Raw genomic sequence first — 24,064 nt, 5'->3', positions numbered from 1 at the left:
TCTGTTTCATATGTATTTTCAGGAAAATTATTATTATTTTTTTAGGATTCACCATGTCCTCATTCTCCCAGCCAAGAATATCTCTTATTGAGTGTTCTTGATGAAGGGTGTATGTACCCGCTTTTACTTATTGTTTTAGTAACAATAATTTAGCTGCAATTTACTAAGCACTGAGGACACTCTAAGTACTGTACTGGGATTCTGTGTGGTGTAGTTCACTTTGGTTCTTCCAACAGTCCTGTGTTCGTTTTGCAAAGGAAGAAACTGACTCTGAGAGCTTAACTCCTCTCCTCTGTGCTATGTCGGCTGTTGGGCTACTGAATCTGATTGGGTCTAGGTTTGGTTCAGTAGCCTCAAAGCTTACTTTTTTTTTTTTTTTTTTTTTGAGATGGAGTCTTGCTTTTGTCGCCCAGGCTGGAGTGCAGTGGCACAATCTTGGCTCACTGCAACCTCTGCCTCCCGGGTTCAGGCGATTCTCCTGCCCCAGCCTTCCGAGTAGCTGGGATTACAGGCGTGAGCCACCATGTGTGGCTAATTCTGAATTTTCGATAGGGATGAGGTTTCACCACGTTGATCAGGCTGGTCTCGAACTCCTAACCTCAGGTGATCCAGCCGCCTCAGCCTCCCAAAGTGCTGGGATTACAAGGGTGAGCCACTGTGTCTGGCCTTTTTTTTTTTTTTAATAGATATAATCTTGCCCCATTGCCCAGGCTGGAGTGGATGCTTACTGTAGCCTCTAACTGTTGACCTCACGCAGTCCTCTCACCTCAAGCTCACAAAGGGTTGGGATTACAGGCACGAGCCACTACGTCCCGCTGCATTTTCCATTGAACTATACTGTCTTCCTAAAGATATTCTGATTTTGTTTTATAACATTTTCTCTAAATAATTTCCTTCTCTTGAGATTTATGTTCAGGATACCAAGTGTATAGAGTTAATTTTTTTTTCATTTCATCAGTGTTGTTTTTTAAAGTAGATTCAGTTCATGACAGCATATGATTTTGTTTATCCTGCTTACTGGCATATTCCCAGGGTCTAGATTAGTACTGGATACATAGCAAGTGCTTAATAAATATTTGCAAAGTAGTAAAATGTTATATAAAACTTTCATAACACTTATCAAGTAATTTTCTCTGCCCCTCAAACATGAGGCTGTTTTAAGTTTTCCCTTTGAACATGGAGAGGACTGCCATGGTTCTTCTTGAGCAACTTTGATAGTAAGTTATTAGGAATTTACGTAGAGAGACTTTCAGAATTTATAGTGTTTACATATGCTTTGTTTTGTTTTTCTTTTTTCGCTCTTAGGAGGATCGCTGCAAGATCCCTTTATTCATGCTAATGTCCTTTATGCCGGCCTCTGCTGTCCCTCCATTCAGGTATTTGCTCTGTTTTTCGGTACAGTAGAAAAGTAGGAATCCTATCCATTGTTGTGCTGAATTATTAATTCATGTCAGCAGATCATAACATTTAGCTTTCAGCTCACTGTAGCCTCTTCCTTCTGCCCTTCCCTCTCCCTGTGGTAGGGAAAATAGCAGGATGTGATTTTCAGTGGGCCCTAAGTTGGTACGTGACAAAAGAATAGACTGCATGGAACTGAAACTGTTACTCCACTTTAAGTCTGGGGTTACTCCCACACCAGGGAGGTTCTGGAGCACAAGGTCACTGTTGGTCACATGTGGCCCTGAGCACCTGGACTTTGGCTATCTGAGCTGAGGTGTGCTGTGAGTACAAAATACACATGGAGTCAGCCTTGGGGCAAAAAGAAGAGTGTGAAATATTGATTACATGTTAAAATGATTTTGGATAGATTGGATTAAATAAGATTGTTACTGAAATTAGTTTCACCTGTTTCTCTTTGTGTTTTAAAATGTGGGTACTAGAAAATTTTTAATTACATTTGTGGCTTTTGTGTCTCACATAATATTTTTCATTAGAGCTCTACAATGTTGCTAATTATCTCAGTAAAAATTATTTTTATTCATATTTATGGAAGAAAAGGAATATTTTGATGCTAAACAAAAATTGTTCTTCAAAAGTAGAAACTCTTGCTCTAGAATCTGGCAGATGGCGCAGAACAAGAAGGATGAGGGCTTTGTGTGGCTGCTGTGCCCTGCTCCTTCAGTGTCCAGAGCTGGTCTCAGGTCTTGTGGTGGGATGCAGCTGTGCAGCAATTGTGGGAAACTGTATTTATTCCTGCATTGGAGAGCATGGAAGTGCTAATATAATAACAAAGGCTTATGCACCGTCAGATTTTAGCTTCTTGGTTTTCCTCACCTTTTACAAAGTAGGGGGGTCTCTGTTGAAATACTCGGTCTGATTTTCCATCTGACATTTTCAGCTGTGGTGTGATTTCCACGCTGAGAAGCCGGGAGGAGGGCGCTGCGGACAAGAGCTACTGCACTTTGTTGGATTGCCTGTGCTCCTGGGGGCAGGTGGGGCACATTCTGGAGCTTGTTGACAACTGGCTGCCCACAGAGCATGCCCAGGCCAAGGTAGGTTGACATCATGTTTCTTTAAAATTAGGTGAGTGAAGATAACTGTGTATTAGAAATTATATGCTTTTCTAGGGACATGTGTTTTCATTATCTGTCCCTCTCTCTCTTCTTTCAGAGCAACACAGCTTCTAAACGTAGGGTGCAGATCCATGACACACGCCCAGTCAAACCTGAATTGGCATTGGTCTACATTGAGTATCTGCTGACTCATCCAAAGAATCGCGAGTGCTTGCTCTCTGCTCCTCGGAAGAAACTTAACCATCTTTTGAAAGCCCTTGAAACATCAAAGGTAACTTTGTGCCCTGAGAGTTGAGTGGTTTCCTATGATTGTGGGGGTGACAAATCAAGATGTGAAGCTTTCATATTTACAGTGCTATACAAGTGTTCTGGCTGGAACAGAATTGAGAGTGATCATGTCACCTCATTCAGTTGGTACAAGGCATGGAGCCTGGCCAGGGCAAGGTTGGGAGTCAAGTCCCAGTTGACACGTGTTCAGAAATCTCACATTTCTGTTGCATCTGCTAGGGCGCTAGGACTCAGGAGGATGGCCCCAGTTTCTCAGAACACACCCTCTGCAGGAGATGTGTCACATACCCTTTCATGTGGACACTCACTCCCTGCAGTCCTTGGCAGTTTTTTCTGGGAATGTTTGCAGAGCATTTCCTGGGAACCCATCATGCTGCCAACTGTCTCACGGAGGCCGTCATCTCTTCCTCTCCTCCAGGAGCCAGCCCTCTGAACACCCTGTCACGCTGCCCTCAAGTGTGACTGTACCAGAAGCAAAGCCCCAGCAGAGTGGAGCCAGGCAGATGGGAGGATGGGGCCTGGTCATGAGGCAGGGAGGGGACGGGTGGTGCTGCGTGCAGGGCAGATGGGAGGATGGGGCCTGGTCATGAGGCAGGGAGAGGGCAGGTAGTGCTGCGTGTAGGGCAAGGGCTGTGGACGGTGAGCTGAGCCTGCTCACCTGACTACATTTTCCCATGCCACCCAGCACCTCACGTCCAGGTACAGAGTCAGCAAACACTGGGCTTCACCAGAGCCGGGGTCTTTCCAGCTCGCCTGAGGATCAGGTGCTTTCCATTGTTCTTTCTGTATGGGGTGTGGTGGTGCCTTGTCAGTCAGCATGTGGCCCTTGGGTTTTTTCTATTACAGGCAGATCTGGAGTCACTTCTGCAGGTACCGGGTGGGAAGCCTCGTGGCTTCAGTGAAGCGGCTGCCCTGCGAGCCTTTGGTCTCCACTGTCGCCTGAGCATCCATCTTCAGCACAAGGTGCGCCCGCTCCTGGCCCTCTATTAGGCTGATACGCAGTGCTCTTTTTGTTACTGATTTATCTTCTTGTTTTTGGACAGTTCTGCTCAGAAGGAAAGGTGTATTTGTCCATTTTGGAAGACACTGGCTTTTGGTTAGAAAGCAAAATTTTATCTTTTATTCAAGATCAAGAAGAAGACTATCTGAAGCTTCATAGGGTCATTTATCAGCAAATTATCCAGGTTAGAAGTCTTCAGACACAGAAACCTTTCTCTTTACCAAGTTTGTTATGTTTGAGGATTTCATTTTCTACTTTAGACATTAGTGTTATTCTTAAAAACTTACAGTGACATTTATCTAACTTTCTAGTTTATCTTTTCGCAAAGCGTAAACTGCATATACTTTCAGTGTAATTTTATACATTACATATAACAGGTGTTCGATTATGTTTTTGGAATTACATAAAATATGTCTCTAGATTTCTTATGAAAACAACAAGAATTAATGTATCTTTATGAAAATTCCTTTATAAAACATCTTTGTAAAAATCTGCTTTATAAGGTAACTAGCACATGGATAGGAGAAGCTTTGTGAGGCTGGATTTACTCCCTTTTTAAAAATGGCCTTTGTTGCTAAGTTGTGTCTGTCTCTTACAGACCTACCTGACTGTGTGTAAAGATGTTGTTATGGTAGGCCTTGGTGACCATCAGTTTCAGATGCAACTCTTACAGCGGAGTCTTGGAATCATGCAAACAGGTACAGTCAGGGCTGTTTTAGAGCAATAAACACTCAGAACCAGTCCTTCCCTCCCTCCCTCCTTTACTGTGTAGCTCAGAACTCTCACTTTTAAGTGACTGATTATAATGCAACCTGGCGTATCCCAAAAAAGGGATTTGTTAGGTGGTGCAGCCCGGAAATTCAAAGGTGTTTCTGTGTCAGACATGACTACAACCAGAGTTTGTGACAGGGTCCTTGGGATTCTGCCTGTCCTCGTGGTCAGTTTTGTTGCCAGGCTGACTTTCCTTGTGGATTGGGCTAGTGGCTATTTCCTGGCATCTGCGTGGGAAACCATCACCTTTTGGCTCTGCTCTGGCCATGTGCTCCTGTGGATGGGGCCGTGAGTCAGGAATTGTTGAGTGGTACCCTACCAGGACCCCTGGAAGTTGCTGTTACCACAGGGAAAGGGTTAGCACAGGGTAACCCATGGCAACAGTGAGTGGGAGGACAGCCCTCTAGTCACATCAGATGATGACGGGAAAGGGTGTGGGGCCAGGGGGAGTGCACCTGGGGTCATTCCATATCTCCTTGGCCTTCTGATCACAGTCTGGTAAAGAAGAGTACTGCTGAGCTGGGACCCTGGTCCCTGGCCCCTGACCCCTAGCCCCTAGCTCCTAGCCCCTAACGGCCAGCCTCCCACCCCACCGCTTCTGTGGTGTAGCCCACTGCTGTGTAAACCTGTTTCTGGATGGTTTTTAAGTAGTATCCCAATATCTCAGTGCTGCATTTAATTCTCACTGAGATCTGTAAAAGCCTCAACATTTGATGTTGACATTTCTTTAAGCCTAGTTATTTGCTAGAAGAGATTGAAAATGATAATATTTAGTAAATTCAACATTAAGTTTTGAAAATTAGATTAAGTTGGTAGTCCAATTTCTAGTGGATCCATCTGTAGTCTCTTTCCCATAGCCTTAAATATCTTCATGGCAGATTCCAGAGGGGTCTGTGTGTGTGGACACTCCCAGTGTGTCTCTCTTCATGACGTTGCAACTGAAGTAGATGCTAGGAGAACACTGGAGCCAGGATCCTGGGCAGTGTCTTAGTTAATCTTTAATTATAAGCAAAATCATCCATCATTTGTTTAACAGATCTAAAGTTTAAGAGTAAATATTAAATAGACCAATATTATTTGCTTCAGCTTTTTAAATTTTTTTTTTTTTTTTTGAGACCAAGTCTTGCTCTGTCACCCAGGCTGGAGTGGAGTGCGGTGGCATGATCTCGGCTCATTGCAACCTCCACCTCTAGGTTCAAGCAATTCTCATGCCTCAGCCTCCCGAGTAGCAGGGATTGCAGGCGCCCACTACCGTGCCCGGCTAATTTTTTTTTTTTTTTTTTTTTTGAGACGGAGTCTCGCTCTGTTGCCCAGGTTGGAGTGCAGTGGCGCAGTCTCGGCTCACTGCAAGCTCCGCCTCCTGGGTTCACGCCATTCTCCTGCCTCAGCCTCTCCGAGTAGCTGGGACTACAGGCGCCCGCCACCACGCCCGGCTAATTTTTTGTATTTTTTTTTAGTAGAGACGGGGTTTCACCGTGGTCTCGATCTCCTGACCTCGTGATCCGCCCGCCTCGGCCTCCCAAAGTGCTGGGATTACAAGCGTGAGCAACCGCGCCCGGCCTTAATTTTTGTATTTTTAGTACAGGCGAGGTTTCACCATCTTGGCCAGGCCGGTCTCCAACTCAAGTGATCCACCCACCTTGGCCTTTCAAGGTGCTGGGATTACAGGCGTGAGCCACCATACCCAGCCTGTTTAATTCTTTATAATTTACTTCTATTGTGAAAACGGCATTTTATACTTAAGCTTAATGATTGAAAGTCAAAATTATTTATTTTTTAAACTTCACTTATCATTTAGGAATTATTTTCCCGCAAGGACCGAATCTACTTTCATTACTTAAAAAATTTACTTTTTGGAGGAGCTAATTAATTATAACTAGAATTCTAGATCTCCAGTGTAGCCATTTTCATTGTATGTCTGTTCTCTAAAAATAAAACAGAACCAACAACACTGTTCTCTTAATTCAGGTGTTGAGGGAACCACACTGCTAAACTTCTGTATGTTCACATGTGCAATGAACACAATTTTTAGTTTAGTGACTAAGTCTAATATACTATTATTGTTATTGAAGATATCAGTTTTATATTTAAATTGGACAAATGTCATACTTATTTATTTATTTTGGTTAGAATTTAGGTTAACTTGATCAACCTGGCTTTTGGTATTGGCTCACCAAATACCAAAGTGTAATAATCTTTTGTTACCATTATATACACGTGTTAAGTGAGAAATGTGTAATGATTTCAACAAACTTGTGTGATTAGAAAACTGATATATTCCAATTTTCTTTCTAGTGAAGGGATTTTTTTATGTTTCATTACTTCTTGACATTCTGAAAGAGATAACTGGAAGTTCCTTGATTCAGAAAACAGATTCAGATGAAGAAGTTGCAATGCTGTTGGACACAGTCCAGAAAGTATTTCAGAAAATGTTGGAATGTATTGCACGGAGCTTCAGGAAGCAGCCGGAAGAAGGCCTGCGGGTACTCAGGCCTCCCCAGGACGGGTTCGCTAGATGGGCTTTTCAGGGCTGGGTACACCTACACAGATGCACGAGCCCTGGCTGTGCTGTTCACGCTCGGTTGACGTGCAGTGTTGTGTAGGAGGTCCCTGCTGGCGAGGTGCACTGTGAGAGATGGAGTCGGTGTGGGAGTCCCCCATGGTGGATACACTGAGAGAGAGATGATGACCCCTGTGCATGGGCTGGAGGCAGGAAGGGCAGGAGCTCCAGCTGTTAGATTCTACCCAATGGTCTTAGAACAGGATCCCAAGAGTTCAGGTTGACCAGACGGCAGGACAGGAAGCAGACGACTGATTGCTCTAGGTTCTGAGCACATAATTGTTAATTTCACAGAGTTTTCCAAATAAAATATACCTTTCTTTTGAAAGATGCTAATTTTGATAGTTGTAGAGTGACAGACATCTTGCCAGGTGAAATGCTAATTTCTGTCATGAGTTACCTCCCTGTCCTATGTTAACCTTCTCCAGGTTGGAAACGAGAGTCACAGACCTTGAAGGGGCCCGTGGCTTCCCTTTGCTGGTTGAAAGCTGATGTGAAGTGAGATTGTTGTATAAGCACTTCATATAAAAACCTGTCTGCCAGATTTGCTTCATCCTAAAAACAATGTCATGGCAGTTCTCGTACCACGTGATGTTGTTATCAGAGAGAGCCATTACTTTTTCTAAGTGGTAGCTTAAAAATATCAATGAGCTATTATTTTTTAATGAAGACTTTTAAAAATGCTTAAATGGGAGACTATTTATGAAATATTGAAGACTCAGTGTCCTTCGCTGATAGAGGTCATTGAAGGTTGTTGGCCATACTTTTTCTAGTCTAGTTCAATTTGAATTAATTTGAAATATTCCTGTTTTTGATGAATTTGTTTCAAGTGTCTATGATCTTTTATGTAATGTAATTTGTGCCAAAACCTTTAGTTTTCCCATCAAACCTGTGTAGCTTTAGTCAGAATACATTGCTTCATAGCTGATGCCTTATTTTAATGTCATTGATGTTTTGCCTCTCTCCCTCCTTATTCCTGAGGGTTGTTCTTGGCTTTGGGGAAAGAACATCATCAGGGCAGTTCCCAGTGGGCTTTGGGTCTCGTCTGTCATCTTCTGGCCGTGGTGCGTAGGAGGTTTGAGTCACGTTGAGTCAGCCTGGGAGTGAAATGTAGTGGGCACTGGTAGCAGGCAAACAAGATCAGTGACTCCTTGAATCCTGGGGGAGGATAGTAAGAATACTTATTTTAAAGTGTCTTTTTGTTTTTTTCAAAACCATGGTTTTTAGTCGTTAAAAGTGACGTATGTGTTTTCTTGTAGCTGCTTTATTCTGTTCAGAGGCCTCTTCTGGAGTTCATTACTGCTGTTCAGTCTCGGCACACAGACACCCCTGTGCACCGGGGTGTACTTTCTACTCTCATCGCTGGGCCTGTGGTTGAGATAAGTCATCAGCTACGGAAGGTGAAGTGCTTTAACCCTGAAACTGCTGTGCCTCTTACTGATGACACAAGATGGTGTTTCTACTAGCAGCACATTCTCTACGTTTCTCAAAGTATTTTTTAAGAATTTTCAAACTTGAGTGAGTGGTGTACTTTCCTAGCAGCTACACCTCAGAGTTTGATAGCTAGTTAGTATTTTAGACTCATGTGACTATTGTGAAAGATATACCAAGGATATTACCACTCTTGATTAAAACAGAAATATAGTCCTTACATTTGAACATGCTTTTATGCTACATTCAGGAGATTTAAATGAGTTGATAAGTTTCTGAAGATTATTCTCCCTCCTAAAAGGATAGAAGTAGTTGTAATCAGTGGTGAGCAGAATACAAGACTACTCTAGGACTGCTTTTATGGAATAGTTCACATATCTTTGCATGTTATATTATTAGCCTCCACCACCTTTTTTTCATTTCTAAGCTAGGATATTCAACCTTGTAATGTCAGTTTAGACTTGGTGCAGTGGCTCATGCCTGTAATCCCAGCAGTTTGGGAGGCGGAGGCAGGTGGATCATGAGGTCAGGAGTTTGAGACCAGCCTGGCCAACATGGTGAAACCCTGTCTCTACTAAAGATACAAAAAATTAGCCGGGCATGGTGACACGCACCTGTAATCCTAGCTGCTCGGGAGGCTGAGACAGTCTTGAACCCGGGAGGCGGAGGTTGCAGTGAGCTGAGATCACGCCATTGGACTCCAGCCTGGGCAACAGGGCGAGACTCCATCTCAAAGAAAAAAAAGAATGTAGCTAATATCAGTTTAAACAGACAATTTGTTCATTATTACTGACTATCTTATTTTCCTACCGGTAGCTGTAGATGAATTGAAGATGATTATTAATACAGAAGTTATTAGCCTATTTGGTTAAAGAATGATATAATCAGGATGATAATTCAAGCCAAAACAAAAAATGGTGTTTTCCCACATGGAATATTCAGGGTGTTGTTTTCCTCTTCACCTCTTAAGAAAATAGTAAAAAATCATGTTTTCATATAGAGAAAAAACCTTCTCTGTATGAAAAGATAAAATCTGACAGGGAAGGTCATTGAATTATATGCATTTTTAATATTTACGTAAATCATAAATTTTGTAATATAAAATTATGACTAATAAAAAGATGTTAACTAAATTCTAAAACATCAAATAGAATTTTAAGGCCTTCCTTAAAGCTTGAAGGGAGATCATTTTGGTTTGGAAAGTAATTACTAGATTACACAATAGAATAAAAACTAGGATTTATTTATTCCGGTGAGCTATGTAGCTAAAAATGATAAAAAAAATGTTTGGCCTGTGAGTCACATCTGGCTCACCATCTGTTTTTTATCAATAAAGTCTTATTGGGACATAGCTGTGCCCATTTGCCGTGCTTTTCTGGCTACTTTTGTGCAGAGTTGAGTAATTATGACAGAGACCATTGCAACTCTGCCCACAAAGGTGAAAATATTTACTATATTATTTAAATATTTACCATTTTGTTACTTTACAGAAAAAGTTTGTTGACAGCTGTTGTATTTCCTTACGGATTTTGTCTACTTATTTTATATGTGATTGTGGATTTGTCTCTTTTTTCATTTGTTCTGTCAATTTTCTTTTCATGTATTTTCTTGTATTTGGGAGCTTTTTCTTTTTGATGAATTGACTCCTATTATTGTGGAATATCTCTGGCTCTGACTCCTCATGAAGTCTACTTTGATATTTTCATAGCCAAACCAGCTTTCTTGTGCTTCGTGTTTGCATAGCATATCTTTTAAAACCCCACCCCCACATGGATGGGGGTTTAAAAAATCTAGTCCAACAACCTCTGACTTTTATTTGGCATGGTTATAGTCCATTCTATTTTTTGTTCTTTTAGTCCACTTGACTTCAATGAATTTATTGATAAGTTTGAGTTTAAGTTAATGTTAATTTTTTTTTCTATCAGTCTGGTCTGTTCTGTTAGTCTTTCTGGTTTTTTTTTCTTTCCTGTCACTTTTATGATGATTAAGTGTTTTTACTACGCCATTTTATCTCTGTTGACTTTATATTATCTTTTGTGTAATTTTTTTGTTTTAGTGATTTCTCTAGAGATCTCAGCATGCATGTTTAACTTATCTCAGTACCTTCAGAAATTATGCTTGTCCATTGCATGGTAGGAATCTCCAGTTGTCTCCTATCCCTTACGCTGTTATTATTTTTATTTTAATTTGTCAATAGTCTTTTGTCTCACTGTTTAAGAAATGCATTTACAACAATCACTTTAGATGTAAAGTATTTTAATGAGAAACAGTGCTATTTGATATATAGTGATAATTGACTTAAATATTCAAATTTGTATTATAACCCTGGCAGAGGAATTGTGGGAAGACTTATTGGAAGCGCTGTCTAGGCCAGGCACAGTAGCTCACACCATAATCCCAACACTTTGGGAGGCCTAGGCAGGAGGATTGCTTGAGGCCAGGAGTTCGAAGCCAACCTAGGCAACATGGTGAGACCCTGCCTCTATTAAAAAATATTTAAAAATTAGCTGGGCATGGTGGTACACGCCTGTAGTTTTGGCTGCTCGGGAGACTGAGGCAGGAGTTCAAGGCTGCAGTGAGCTATGATTTGTGATTGTGCCACTGCACTCCAGCCTAGGCAACAGAGTGAGACTATGTCTCTTAAAAAAAAAAAAAAGCAGTGTTGTTTAGTTATGCCTAAATGAAATCTCCTAAGATAGCCAAGAATCGGGCCAAACACAGTGGTGGAGAGATACAGGGGTAAGATAGGCATACTCATGTCTCAGCTATTACAGGTGGAAAACAAAGGCATAAGTTTCCACCTGGAGCAGGAATTCTGCACTTGGACTTTCTGAGGAGCATGTGGAATTCATGGTGAAAGGCTCACTGAAGCTCACAAGGCTGATAATTAAGAGCACAGGTCCAGGCAGGTGCCCTTGTGGCTCTAAACTTACATTACTTCACTGTGGGGTTCTGCCTTGCAGGGGCCACTGTGATGTGTAGGAACATTTTTGTTTGGCACAACTGGGTGAGGGGGTGGGCAACGTGCCCCTGGCATTGAGTGGGTGGAGGCCAGGGATGCTGTTCAGCCTCCAACAGCAGCTAGCACAGCCCCCCAATCCCCCAAAGAACGAGCTGGTCAGGTCAGTAGTGCTGAGATTGAGAAACGCCGATTTAGACAGGAGTACGATGTTAAATTTATTTAGCATAAAAGCAATTATTTACAGTAGACGATAACAAAATAAAGATTTTTTGATGAAAGACTCATTGAGTAATATGTCTGTTTTTCTTTATTTTTGTCTCACTGAATAAGGACTTTCGTTTATTTTATTTATTTATTTATTTATTTATTTATTTATTTATTTATTTTGTCATATTGAGACAGGATCTCGCTCTGTCACCCAGGCTGGAGTGCCATGATACATGGCTCACTACAGCCTCAAATTCCTGGGCTGAAGTGATCCTCCTGCCTCAGTCTCCCAAGTAGCTGGAACTACAGGTATGCACCACCATGCCCAGCTAATTTTAAAATTTTGTTATAGAGGCAGGGTCTTGTCATGTTGACCAGCCTGATCTTGAACTCCTGGCCTCAAGCAATCCTCTTGCCTCAGCCTCCCAGAGCACTGGAATTACAGGTGTGAACCACCACACCCAGCACACTTATGTTTATAATAATAGATTATTCATAATTATTGTAGACATTTCAACAGTTAATAAATATAATTCTTTTGAATTTCTGGAAAGTTTTTCTTAGGTGTTGAAGAAAACCCAAAGCAATGTAATTTACAAGTAAGTAAGCCTAGTCTCCGTTTACAACTTGCTGATTTGGAACTTTTTTAGGTTTCTGACATAGAAGAGCTTACCCCTCCAGAGCATCTTTCTGATCTTCCACCATTTTCAAGGTGTTTAATAGGAATAATAATAAAGTCTTCGAATGTGGTCAGGTAATCACTTTCTCTTTAACTGTCCTGAAACACTCATCGTGGCTGTAAGCTCTTAGCAGCTTTTGTTCTATTCCTTTTACTCTCAAGTTTTTCAAAGCTACATTCTTTTCTGTGAGAAAAATGTTTCATATAATTTTTTCTCTATTTTATCAGTAATTAGAAATATTTACATTAAACTTACACAGAGAAAAATTCTAACTTTCTCTAAAGAATATTCATCTAAATAGTCTCTGGTTAGTTATGCTTCTCATAAGTTAAATTCAGTTAAGGGAGAACATAGAATGTTAATGTTTAGTAAAATACTTCTTACCAAGTGTGCTTTCAAAACACTTGACAAGGTTAAATACCAGTGCCATTTTCGTTGAACACGCAGCTGCTACTCATTTTCCAGTCCATATGTCACTTGATCAGAATTGCAGGGTTTGCTGTGGTGCATGCAGGGCTGACAGGTTACAGAGGGAATTGCTTTGCAGATGTCTGGTACCTGTCGAATTTTAATAGCAGATACATTCGATGAAAACTTTTAAAAGCACCGTCTTTAGCAGCTATGAGTCATCTTTTAACAACTTATTAAATCTTTTTTGTGTGCACTGAGGGTATACAGAGTAGCCTTTTTCACTCAGCACGGCATCCCTGTTCCCAGCAGCGTCCTCTGATTTTAATGTCTCACTGTACAATCTGGCACACTCTCCATGAAAAGCATGGGGTGAGTTCAGTCAGCTTCCCATGTCCCCTGCAAACTGGGGTTTGTGGTTGTGGTTGAACCTTGGCTGTACTTCTTCTGTTATAATGTATTAGGGTCTACATGATACAGTAATTTTGATGTTTGTTGATTTTTTTGCAGGTCATTTTTGGATGAATTAAAGGCTTGTGTGGCTTCTAATGATATTGAAGGCATTGTGTGCCTCACGGCTGCTGTGCATATTATCCTGGTTATTAATGCAGGTTGGTTACATTCCCCTCCATCATCTGGAAGGTGGCTGGTGCACCTCACAGGTGCTGTCATGGGATGCTGGGGATCAGCCCCTGCACTCGGCTACTCCTGGCCGGCTCAGGTGTCCCCCAGCCTTTCCACTCCCTGCCTTCTCATGTGCTGGACACAGTGCTGTCCACCTGGGCTTCCTCTCCTTAGCCCACCCTGCATCTGTTTTTATATCAGCTTGCTCACTCTTCAGTGGTGGAGGTCCTGTTCATTTTCACCTTTTGCCACTAGGCCTGTTTAAGTGTTCCTCTGTGTGCCTCAGCATTGAATTTCTGTTGATTTGATGTGTTACCTGTATCTTAAAATCTGAATTTATTTTGGTTGATGATGGATATTTTGGTGTTAATATTTGATCTATCTACTATTTCTCATAAGCCTTAGCCTTGCCTATTCTGAATATCCCAACCAGTTCAAGTAGTACTGGGAAAATAATTGGAGATATGTATAAGATGCTTAGCTCAGTATAAAATGTAGTAACATCCCTGCAGGGTGACTGCCTTTACCTTTCTGTATTATTTGCTCAGTTTTACTAATGTTGACATTATTTTCAAAGATGATACATTGTAGATAGGGAGTGCTCCTATTGAAACATACTCTCCCTGTAAGCCTAAATGGATAGGATATCTGCAGATTGATAAGAATACTCCTTAACTAGTTTGACCCAGGTTGGGCATAAGAAAAGACTTCCCTCAGGGACTCCCCTGCATTGAGATCACCACCAGGAGGATGTTGAGGATGGATGTTGGATGCTGCCAGGTGCCTTGCCCTTAATACATTCTTAACTACCTGTGATAGTTAAACAGGGGAAGGACTCTGAAACAGGAGTGGTTTGCTGGCATGGACATAATCCTTCCTCTCATGGCTTCATGGGGTGAGGTCCATTTGAAGTCTTCTTCCCAGTAAACGTTTGTTTGATCTTTACAACATCCCTATAGAAGGGAGAATTACTATTCCGCAGGTCACCTCAAAGGGAAGGATAGGGAGGCCCAGCTTAGGGAAGTTGTACCACATGTGTAGCAGAGTGTTTGTCTTTGTGTAGTGATGTTAAAATCTTTTCTGTCTTTTAATATAATTTTCCCAGGTAAACATAAAAGCTCAAAAGTGAGGGAGGTTGCAGCCACTGTTCACAGAAAACTAAAGACATTCATGGAAATTACTTTGGAAGAGGACAGCATTGAAAGGTAAAGCAGAAATATTCACCAGATGTGATCATCTAAAACTGCTCATTCTTCTTTGGGTCTGCATGAGGTTGTGTTTTCATTTCTGCTGCTTACACCCAGGTGGTTAGGAGACTGGGGACTGTAAGGAGAGAAACGTTTCTGTTGGCAAAGACCTTTAGCTTATGTTTAATTTACTTACTAATTCTGTCTTCAAAAACAAAACAAAACTGTCATTTGCAAAATTCTACTGTAGAAAAGTGAGGGCATACAAACTTATTTTATTTGGTTTTAAAATCAGACATTGTTTTTGGTGGTTGCTGCATTATTGAAACCATGGGCGTTTCCCAAGAATAGACATCTAGCGGACAAATACCCACATGGGGATGGGCGGTCCCTCCAGAGCCTCTGAGATGTGTGTAATTTCCCCCTTGCTGGACAGCCCATTGCTACGCACAGCCTGCAGGCTACCAGTGTATTCGTAGGGCTGCTTTCCAGCTGGGTGTTTTTGCTGCTGTGTGCTGTTTGGTATGCACTGCATTTTACTATAGACTCGGTTTTGAATTGTGTTTGACTTTTAGATCAACCACAAAGAATTTTTTCTTGCTATTTTATGAGCTAAATAGGTGAAGCGTTGTAAAGCTCTGCACTAGGAAATTCACCTTTGCCTGGGAAACAAACCACTCTGCATAGCTACTTCCTCTGGAGAAAGGTTTTCCAAATCAGAAACTGCTAATTTGTGAATAAACTTCCAAAGTGTGGTTTTTTATAGACTGTCAGCCTGTTCTATAGACACAATACACTTAATGCTCACTTCACTAGAAAATTTGGTTTGTAGGCTGGGCACGGTAACTCACGCCTGTAATCCAGGAGTTCGAGACCAGCCTGGCCAACATGGTAAAACCCCATCTCTACTAAAAATACAAAAATTAGGCTGGGCACGGTGACTCATGCCTATAGTCTCAGCACTTTGGGAGGCCAAGGCAGGCAGATCTCTTGAGGCTAGGAGTTTGAGAACAGCCTGGCCAACATGGTGAAACCCTGTGTCTACTAAAAATACAAAAATTAGCTGGGCATGGTGGCAGGTGCCTGTAATTCCAGCTACTTGGGAGGCTGAAGCAGAAGAATTGCTTGAACCTGGGAGGTGGAGGTTGCAGTGAGCTGAGATTGCGCCACTGCACTCTAGCCTGGGCAACAGAGCAAGAGTCCGTCTTGAAAAAAATAAATCAAAATAAAAAATAAAAATAAAATAATTAGCCGGGTGTGGTGGCACACTTCTGTAATCCCAGCTACTCTGGAAGCTGGAGAGCTTAGTTAGCCTGGCTAGAGGTTTATCAATTTTTATTGATATTTTCAGAGAACTAGCTTTTGGTTTCTGTTTTTTTCTGTTGATTTCTTACTTTCAAGTATATTAATTTATGCTCTAGATTTTACTGTTTCTGTTTTTCTTACTTAGGATTTAATTTGCTCTTCTTTTTCTGTTTTCCGAAGGTGGAAGTTTAGATGATTGATTTTAGATTTTTCTTCTTTTCTAATATGTACTTTCAGTGCTATAAATTTTCCTCTAAGCACTGCTTCATCCCGCATTAAAAAACTTTTTTTTCTATTTCTCTTTTTGTCCTTTTTCTTCCCATCAGTTTTTCTTTTGTTTTGTTTTTTGTTTTGAGATGGAGTCTTGCTTTGTCACCCAGGCTGGAGTGTAGTGGCACCATCACAGCTTTAACCTCCCAGGCTCAAGCGATTCTCCCATCTCAGCCTCCCAAGTAGCTAGAACTACAGAAGTGTGCCACCACGCACAGCTGATGAAAAGTTTTTTTGCAGAGGTGGGGTCTCACTATGTTTGCCCAAGCTGTCCTTGAACTCCTGGGCTCAAACAATCCTCCTGCGGCCTCTTGAAGTTCTGAGATTACCAGTGTGAGCCACCATGTTTGGCCTTTCCATCATTCTTGCTTTCATTTTATTCATCTCACAAATTTTTGATAAACTGTGCTGTCATTTTTATTTAGTTCAAAATATTTTTAAATTTCTCTTGTGATTTCCTCTTTGACCTATTTAGTTGCATTGTTTAATCTCCAAGTGTTTGGGGATTTTTCCAGCTTTCTGTTATTGATTTCTGTTTTAATTCCATTGTAGCCTGAGAGCAGACATTGTATTATTTCTGTTCTTTTAAATTCGTGGAGGTGTGTCTTACGGCTCAGAATGTGTTCTCTCTTGGTGAGTGTTCCATGTGAGCATGAGGAGAATGTGTATTCTACTGTTGCTGGATGAAGTAGTCCGTAGATGTCCATTATATCCAATTGACAATGTTGTTGGGCTGAACTATGTCCTTCCTAATTTTCTACCTATTGGATCTGATAGAGGGTGTTATAGTCTCCAACTATAATAATTGACTTATCTATTACTTTTTGCAGTTCTGTCAGTTTTTGCCTCACGTAGTTTGATGCTCTGTTGTTAGGCCCACACATTGATGATTGTTACCGTCTTTTCATTATGTAATGCTCTTCTTTATCTCTGATAGTTCTTCTTACTGTGAATTCTGCTCTGCCTGAAATTAATACTACTACTCCTGCTTTGTTTTGGTTAGAATGAGCAGGGTATATCTTTTTCCATTCATTTCCTTTTTTTTTTTTTTTTTTTTTTTTTTTCAAGATATGAGGACTCGCTATGTTGCCCAGGCTGAGCTCTAACTCCTGAACTCCTGGGCTCAATCTGTCCTTCTGCCTCAGTCTCTCAATTGGCTAGGACTGCAGGCACACACCACCAGACCCAGCTAATGTAATTTTTATCTATATGTGTCTTTATATTTAAAGTGGTTTTTTAATAGACAGTATATAAATGGGTCATGTTTTTTGATCTTCTCTGACAATCTGTCTTAAAATTGGTGCATATATACCATATTCAAAGTGATTATTGATATAGTTGGATTAATATCCACCATATTTGTTATTGTCTTCTATTTGTTCCCCTTGTTATTTGTTCCTATTTCTGTCTTCCACTCCTTTTCTTTTGTGGTTTTAACTGAACATTTTATGATGCCGTTTTCTTTCCTAGCATATCAGTTATACTTTTTTTTTTTAACCTTTCTTAGTGGTTGCTTTACAGTTGGAATTTTTATTTGTTTTTATCTTTCTTAGTGGTTGCTTTAGAGTTGGAGTTTTCATTTATAACTAATCCACGTTTGCTTTCAGATGACACTATGCCACTTTACAGGTAGGGTGAGTACCCTATAATAACAAAATAATCCTAATCCTTGCCTCTCGTTCCTTATATCGTTGCTGTCATTCATTTTGCTTAGGTATAAGCAGACATAAGCATACATAATTGAATATATTGTTGCTATTATTATTTTGAACAAACTACATCTTAGGTCATTCAAGAATAAGAAAAATAAAAGTTTTTATTTACCTTCACTTACTCCTTCTTTGATGCTTCTCCTTTGTTTGTGTTGATCCAAATTCTGACCTATATTCTTTTCCTTCCCTCCAGAGAACTTCTTTTAATGCTTCTTTCAAGTCATGTCTACTGGCAACAAATTCTCTTAATTTTGGTTTGTCAGAGAGTCTTTTACTTCTACTTTATTTCTTTGCAGGGATAATGTTATGTAGTGTATAATTCTAGGTTGATCAATTTTTTTCTCTCTGTACTTTATTTAATTTATTATTATTATTTTTTGAGACAGAGTCTTGCTCTGTTGCCTAGGGTGGAACGCAGTGGTGTGATCTCAGCTCACTGCAACCTCCGCCTCCTAAGTTCAAACGATTCTTGTACCTCAGCCTGCTGAGTAGCTGGTATTACAGGCATGTTGCCACCACACCCAGCTAATTTTTGTATTAGTGGAGACAGGGTTTCATCATGTTGCCCAGGCTGGTCTCAAATTCTTGATCTCAAGTGGTGTACTCGCCTCAGCCTCCCAAATTGCTGGGATTACAATGGTGAGCCCCCGTGCCTGGCTACTCTCTGTACTTTAAACATTTCCCTATACTCTCTTCTTGGCTCATGTGGTATCTGAGAAATAGGATATAATTCTTTTTTTGCTCCTCAGTAGATAAGGTGTATTTTTCCCTATCTGGTTTCTTTCAATACTTTTTCTTTGTTTGATTTTTCTGTAGGTTGAATATGATATGCCTAGGTGTAGTTTTCTTTTTTTCTTTCTTTTTTTTTTTTGGCGTTTATTCTATTCAGTATTCTCTGAGCTTCCTGGATAAATTCTCAGTTATTATTGTCTGAAATATTTCTTCTGTTCCTTTCTCTCTTCTGAAATTCTTATTACACATGTTAACACCTTTTACAATTGTCTCACAGTTCTTGGATAGTTCGTTCTATCAAAACAGCCGCATTTTTGAATTGTTTGCTAATATTTTATTTGAGAATGTTTGCATTAGGTTTGAAATAAGATTAAATAGTTGTTGGTTGTTTTGTTTTGTAGTGTTTTGTTTTTGTTTTTTCGGTAGGACCTCTACCAGTTTTGCTCTCAGCATTAGTTGGTAACTTCTCCCTTTTCAGTGTTGTGGAACAGTTTAAATTACATCTGATGCTGTGGAACAACATACCCCCAGAAATCTGGGATGACTTTTCCCTATTTCTTTTATATTAGTAGTTGGATCTGATTTCCTGTTACTGCTGAGTAAATTTTGGTAATTTACAATTTCTTGCATTGGTCTAGATTTTTAAATTTATTAACAAAATGGCTTGTGGTTTGTCTTTGTTTATTAATTTTAATATAATAGAATTTACTCATTGAGATATACATATGGAAAAGAATGTAAATAATATGTGTACCACTGAATTAATTGTCATAAAATGCAGTCACAGGCCAGGTGCGGTGGTTTACATCTGTAATCCCAGCACTTTGGGAGGCCAAGGCAGGTGAATTGCTTGAGTCTAGGAGTTTGCAACCAGCCTGGACAATGTGGCAAAACCCTGTCTCTACAAAAAATACAAAAATTAGTTGGGCATTGTGGCACGCACCTGTGGTCCCAGCTACTCAAGAGGCTGAGGTGGGAGGATCACTTGAGCCCAGGAGGTTGAGGCGGCAGTGAGCCGAGATCACGTCACTGCATTCCAGCCTGGGTGACAGAGTGAGACTCTGTCTTAAAAAAAAAAATTCAGTCACCACCTAAAGCAAGGATACACCTCCTGAACATGGCCCCTCTCTCCCTGTTTGAAGGTATCAGCCCACCCCAACACCTCAGTATAATTTTGGGCATTGTCCAGATGAAGAGCAAAGTGTGTGTGGTTTTATACTTGATATGATGTTTATGTTTACTGTGGCTTTTAACACCATTTCTTTTTTTTAACACCATTTTGTCTTTTTTTTATTGTATGTCTGAGACTGGCTCTGTGGCTCACACATAGCATTTGTGAGTGCTTGTGCCAAAAGTGTGTGTTTTAGAGAGGTGGAGTGCCACCTGATCAGTTCACGTTCGTTTATTGTGTTACCTCAAATTTTCTATGTATTTACTGATTTTTTGTTACTTATTCTACAGAGACTTGTGTTAAATTTCTCATTATGCTTGTGAATTTGTCCAAGTATCCTATTTAGGGCTGCTTTTACATTATATATTTTATGGTCCTGTTATTAGGTGCATGTAAGTTTAGAACTGCTGTATGTTCTTAATTGACCCTTTTATTTTAATAAAGGGTCTCTCTTTAGTCCACTTTGTCAGGTACTGAGATAACAATGTTGGCTGGGCATGGTGGCTTGCGTCTGTAATCCCAACACTATGGGAGGCTAAGGTGGGTGGATTGCTTGAGCTCAGGGGTTCAAGACCAGTTTGAGCAACACAGTGACACCTCATCTCTACAAAAAATACAAATATTAGACAGGTGTGGTGGCATGTGCCTATAGTCCCGGCTACATGGACAGCTGAGGTGGGAGGATTGCTTGAGGTGGAGTTTGCAGTGGGTCGAGATTGCGCCACCGCACTCCAGTCTTGGCAACAGAGCAAGACTTGTCTCAAAATCAAACAAACAAAAAACAATGTTTTTCTGTGTGTTTGTCAGGTTCCAGGAGGAGACCAAAACCACGCAGTGATTCGGATAGGGAAAGCTCAGTGTCAGGGATTTTTTTGTTTGTTTTTGAGACAGAGTCTCCCTGTGTTATCCAGGCTGTAGTGCAGTGGTGTGATCTTGGCTCACTGCAACCTTTGCCTCCCAGGTTCAAGTAATTCTTGTGCATCAGCCTCCCGAGTAGCTGGGATTACAGGCATGCACCACCACACCCGGCTAATTTTTGTATTTTTAGTAGAGACGGAGTTTCACCATGTTGGCCAGGCTGGTCTGGAACTCCTGGCCTCAAGTGATCCGCATGCCTCGGCCTCTCAAAGTGCTGGGATTACAGGGGTGAGCCACCGTGCCCAGCCAAGTGTCAGGGATTTTTATAGGGAGTTGGCATGATGGGTTATTGGCTAGTGAGAGTTAAAGAGAACTCTAGAGAATACAGGAGTAGCAGATGAAGAGAACACCTCCAACACCTCCAACCCTAGGTGAGCACCGCCAAGGAAGGAGCCCCCCAACCCCGACAGGGAGACCTGGCTTCCTACATGGAAGAAATTGCTAGCGGCCTTCTGTGGGACCTGAGGACATCCACTCACCTGGGTGGGTGGTGGGCGGGGGGGATGTGGAGCCATCCCAGGGAAGGTGCTGGGGGAGCTGCTGGAGCCAGAGCTGGAAAGCCTGCTCTCTTGAGTCCTGCAGGCTCCTGTGTATGGCTCGGATCGGGTGGGGGCTTGTGGGGGTAGTTGTCTGATGTGCTGCTTGTGCTGTCAGAGTCTGCTGGAGAAAGGGGGGCCTTACAGAAACCTGGAGAAAGTCCCCTCCTTCCCCAGTGACCTTCCAGCACCCCATGGTGATGGGACGTTGAACTGGGCACTAAAGCAGGTGGGTGGGTTTGGGCTCCTAGCGACTGAGTGAATGAAATGCATTCAGTTATGTACTTTATTCTAAAAATGATTGAGTGTCCACTATGCTAGTTTTAATCAGTTTAGACTTTGCAACTATATATTTTAAGAAGAAACTCTCTCAGCACTTTGGGAGGCCGAGGCAGGTGGATCACGAGGTCAGGAGATTGAGACCATCCTGGCTAACATGGTGAAACCCCATCGCTACTAAAAATATAAAAAATTAGCTGGGCGTGGTGGCAGGCACCTGTAGTCCCAGCTACTCAGGAGGCTGAGGCAGGAGAATGGCGTGAACCCGGGAGGCGGAGCTTGCAGTGAGCCAAGATCGTGCCACTGCACTCCAGCCTGGGTGACAGAGTGAGACTCCATCTCAAGAAAAAAAAAAAAAAGAAGAAGAAGAAGAAACCCAATAGACTATTGGCCTTAGGAGCTTGTTTTTAGGGCAGTGGTCTGATTTGGGGATGACAGAGGAGCACTTGTGCATTTCAGAAAATAAGTGGCAATGATGTAAGTGGTTCATCAGACACAAATATTAAACAGGATGACCAGAGTTACCAACTGTAAGAATGTTAAATTGTTTTCACGGGATGTAGTAACAACCTCAAAAGTCCAAGCATTTTTCTTTATTAGAAATAATGTTGGCCGGGCGCAGTGGCTCACGCCTGTAATCCCAGCACTTTGGGAGACTGAGGCGGGCGGATCACCTGAGGTCGGGAGTTCAAGACCAGCCTGACCAACATGGAGAAACCCCGTCTCTACTAAAAGTACAAAAATTAGCTAGGTATGGTGGCACATATCTGTAATCTCAGCTACTTGGGAGGCTGAGGCAGCAGAATCACTTGAACCCGGAAGGCGGAGGTTGCGGTGAACCCAGATCGAGCCATTGTACTCCAGCCTGGGCATTAAGAGTGAAACTCCATCTCAAAAAAAAAAAAAAAAAAAAGGAAATAATGTTGCCAAGGAAGGTTTATTTGGATATAGAATAGTGTATACTATTCTGAAGATGAAAGGGAAGAGGAACGTTGGTTTCTTACTAGGAATGCCTTCCATTTCCACTTACACTTAGTTTCGGGCTAACTACTTGAACTGTGTTAGTTACATTGAGAGAAGAAAAGACCTGAGAAATTCAGAACTTACAATGTGGAAAAGGACATGAACAGAACACTGGGCATGGAGCATTTTGTTTCTCCATTATTCACCTGCATGCCATCCTCTCTACTAAGCTGATACACAGATGAAAAAAAGAGCTCCTCCCTTTAAGAAGGAAATATCCTAGAAAATAAATAGGTCGGGACTGTGAAATACTGGCTTCTTATTAAATATGCAAGAAGCAAACTGTAGAGAAACCAGTGTCTGCAAAAATCAATCTGACAAATTGATGAAACAAGAAAAATCAATCCAATGGAAGATAAACAATTAAGATTTAAGACTGTATTTTAAAATATTATTGACTTAATGTTGGACTAGAGACATTAAAGCAAGTAAACATCTTTAAGAATCTGGGAACCCCTTGCTCCAATTAATGTTTTAGGCAGTGGAGCTTGATTTAAAAGTGCACGTTTTCTTAACAACTAATCTAGTTTTCAGGGCTAGTATTCTGTTGACTGGTCTTTTGGGTGCTTAATAAAAATCGGCATCTCATTGCATTTTAATTGGCTCATCCTGTATAGCATATTGTAAACTGGACATTTTTTGAGGAGAAACAACATGCATTTGCCAATGCACTGGTGCATTTAAATGTCAAGTATGTTAAATTTATTGCTTTCATAAATAGTATCAAGATAGTAATAAATTTGTAATTTGAAATAAATTACAAATATAAATAATATATTTCTTAAGGTTTGTGTTACCTCATGAATTTTCTCCACTAATCATATTACAAGCAAATGACTTGCCAATATTAATTGTGCCTCTACTTGCAGGCAACTTTAATAGTACAATAATGTAGGTGCCAACATTAAACCTTGAAGGGAAAGAGTACTCCCTGAAAAAGTGGCCTCTCTTTTGTTATCAGGTATTGATAAATGAATATCAATTCTTTTTATTCCGCTTTAATTTTAACAGTCTTTTTTTTAAACGAATTTGAGGCTGGATGCTTTTTATAGCTTATTTAGTGGTATGCTTCTATCATCCATACCCAATGAACTTGGTGTGGATAATTTAAAAGTATTCATATATAAAACCACCCTTTAATAAATACAGACACTGTCCTTTTATCTTATTGTTTTTCTCAGAAAATTGATTCTGCTGTGTTTCTTGTGGCTGTGATCACCAACATGTGATCCTAACCTGACACAGACAGAAGGAAAGGTGGCGAAGTTTTGAGTCCTGGTGTTTGACACATTTTACAGATGTTAGTGCTGAGGGGACTTGCACATCGTCTGGTCTGCGTGTCTTGTTACACATCAGGAGAACCCTGGCCCAGGGAGCTTTTCTTCTAAGCTTTTTGTCACTGTCCCTTCCAACTTTAAAATTCCTTCATTTTGTTTTCTTCATTTGTTCTTTAGTAGTTCTTATTTCTCTGGTTTACATAGTGTATT

At 40.9% G+C, this 24,064-nt stretch overlaps 1 protein-coding gene across 7 annotated transcripts in view; it reads left to right on the top strand.

Moving 5' to 3' along the window:
• NCAPG2 (non-SMC condensin II complex subunit G2) overlaps positions 1 to 24,064 on the top strand; it is a 79,395-nt gene that overhangs the window by 51,861 nt on the left and 3,470 nt on the right. For 6 of the 7 annotated variants that reach the window (XM_032753243.2, XM_032753246.2, XM_058428620.1 and 3 more), the window contains 11 exons: positions 1,306 to 1,376; positions 2,339 to 2,492; positions 2,611 to 2,784; positions 3,648 to 3,764; positions 3,845 to 3,985; positions 4,400 to 4,499; positions 6,868 to 7,055; positions 8,392 to 8,532; positions 12,383 to 12,486; positions 13,331 to 13,431; positions 14,550 to 14,649. In XM_032753243.2, coding sequence (XP_032609134.1) covers positions 1,306 to 1,376; positions 2,339 to 2,492; positions 2,611 to 2,784; positions 3,648 to 3,764; positions 3,845 to 3,985; positions 4,400 to 4,499; positions 6,868 to 7,055; positions 8,392 to 8,532; positions 12,383 to 12,486; positions 13,331 to 13,431; positions 14,550 to 14,649 — 1,391 coding nt within the window. Of the gene's footprint in view, positions 1 to 1,305; positions 1,377 to 2,338; positions 2,493 to 2,610; positions 2,785 to 3,647; positions 3,765 to 3,844; positions 3,986 to 4,399; positions 4,500 to 6,867; positions 7,056 to 8,391; positions 8,651 to 12,382; positions 12,487 to 13,330; positions 13,432 to 14,549; positions 14,650 to 24,064 lie in introns of those variants that run through there. The other variant, XR_009209993.1, reaches the window with a different exon arrangement.

The sequence above is a fragment of the Hylobates moloch genome, unplaced genomic scaffold (genome assembly GCF_009828535.3).
Source record: "Hylobates moloch isolate HMO894 unplaced genomic scaffold, HMol_V3 SCAFFOLD_1, whole genome shotgun sequence".
Classification (NCBI taxonomy): Eukaryota; Metazoa; Chordata; class Mammalia; order Primates; family Hylobatidae; genus Hylobates; species Hylobates moloch.
The sequence above is the reverse complement of the archived record's forward strand: the minus strand, read 5'-3'. Positions and strand labels throughout refer to the sequence as shown.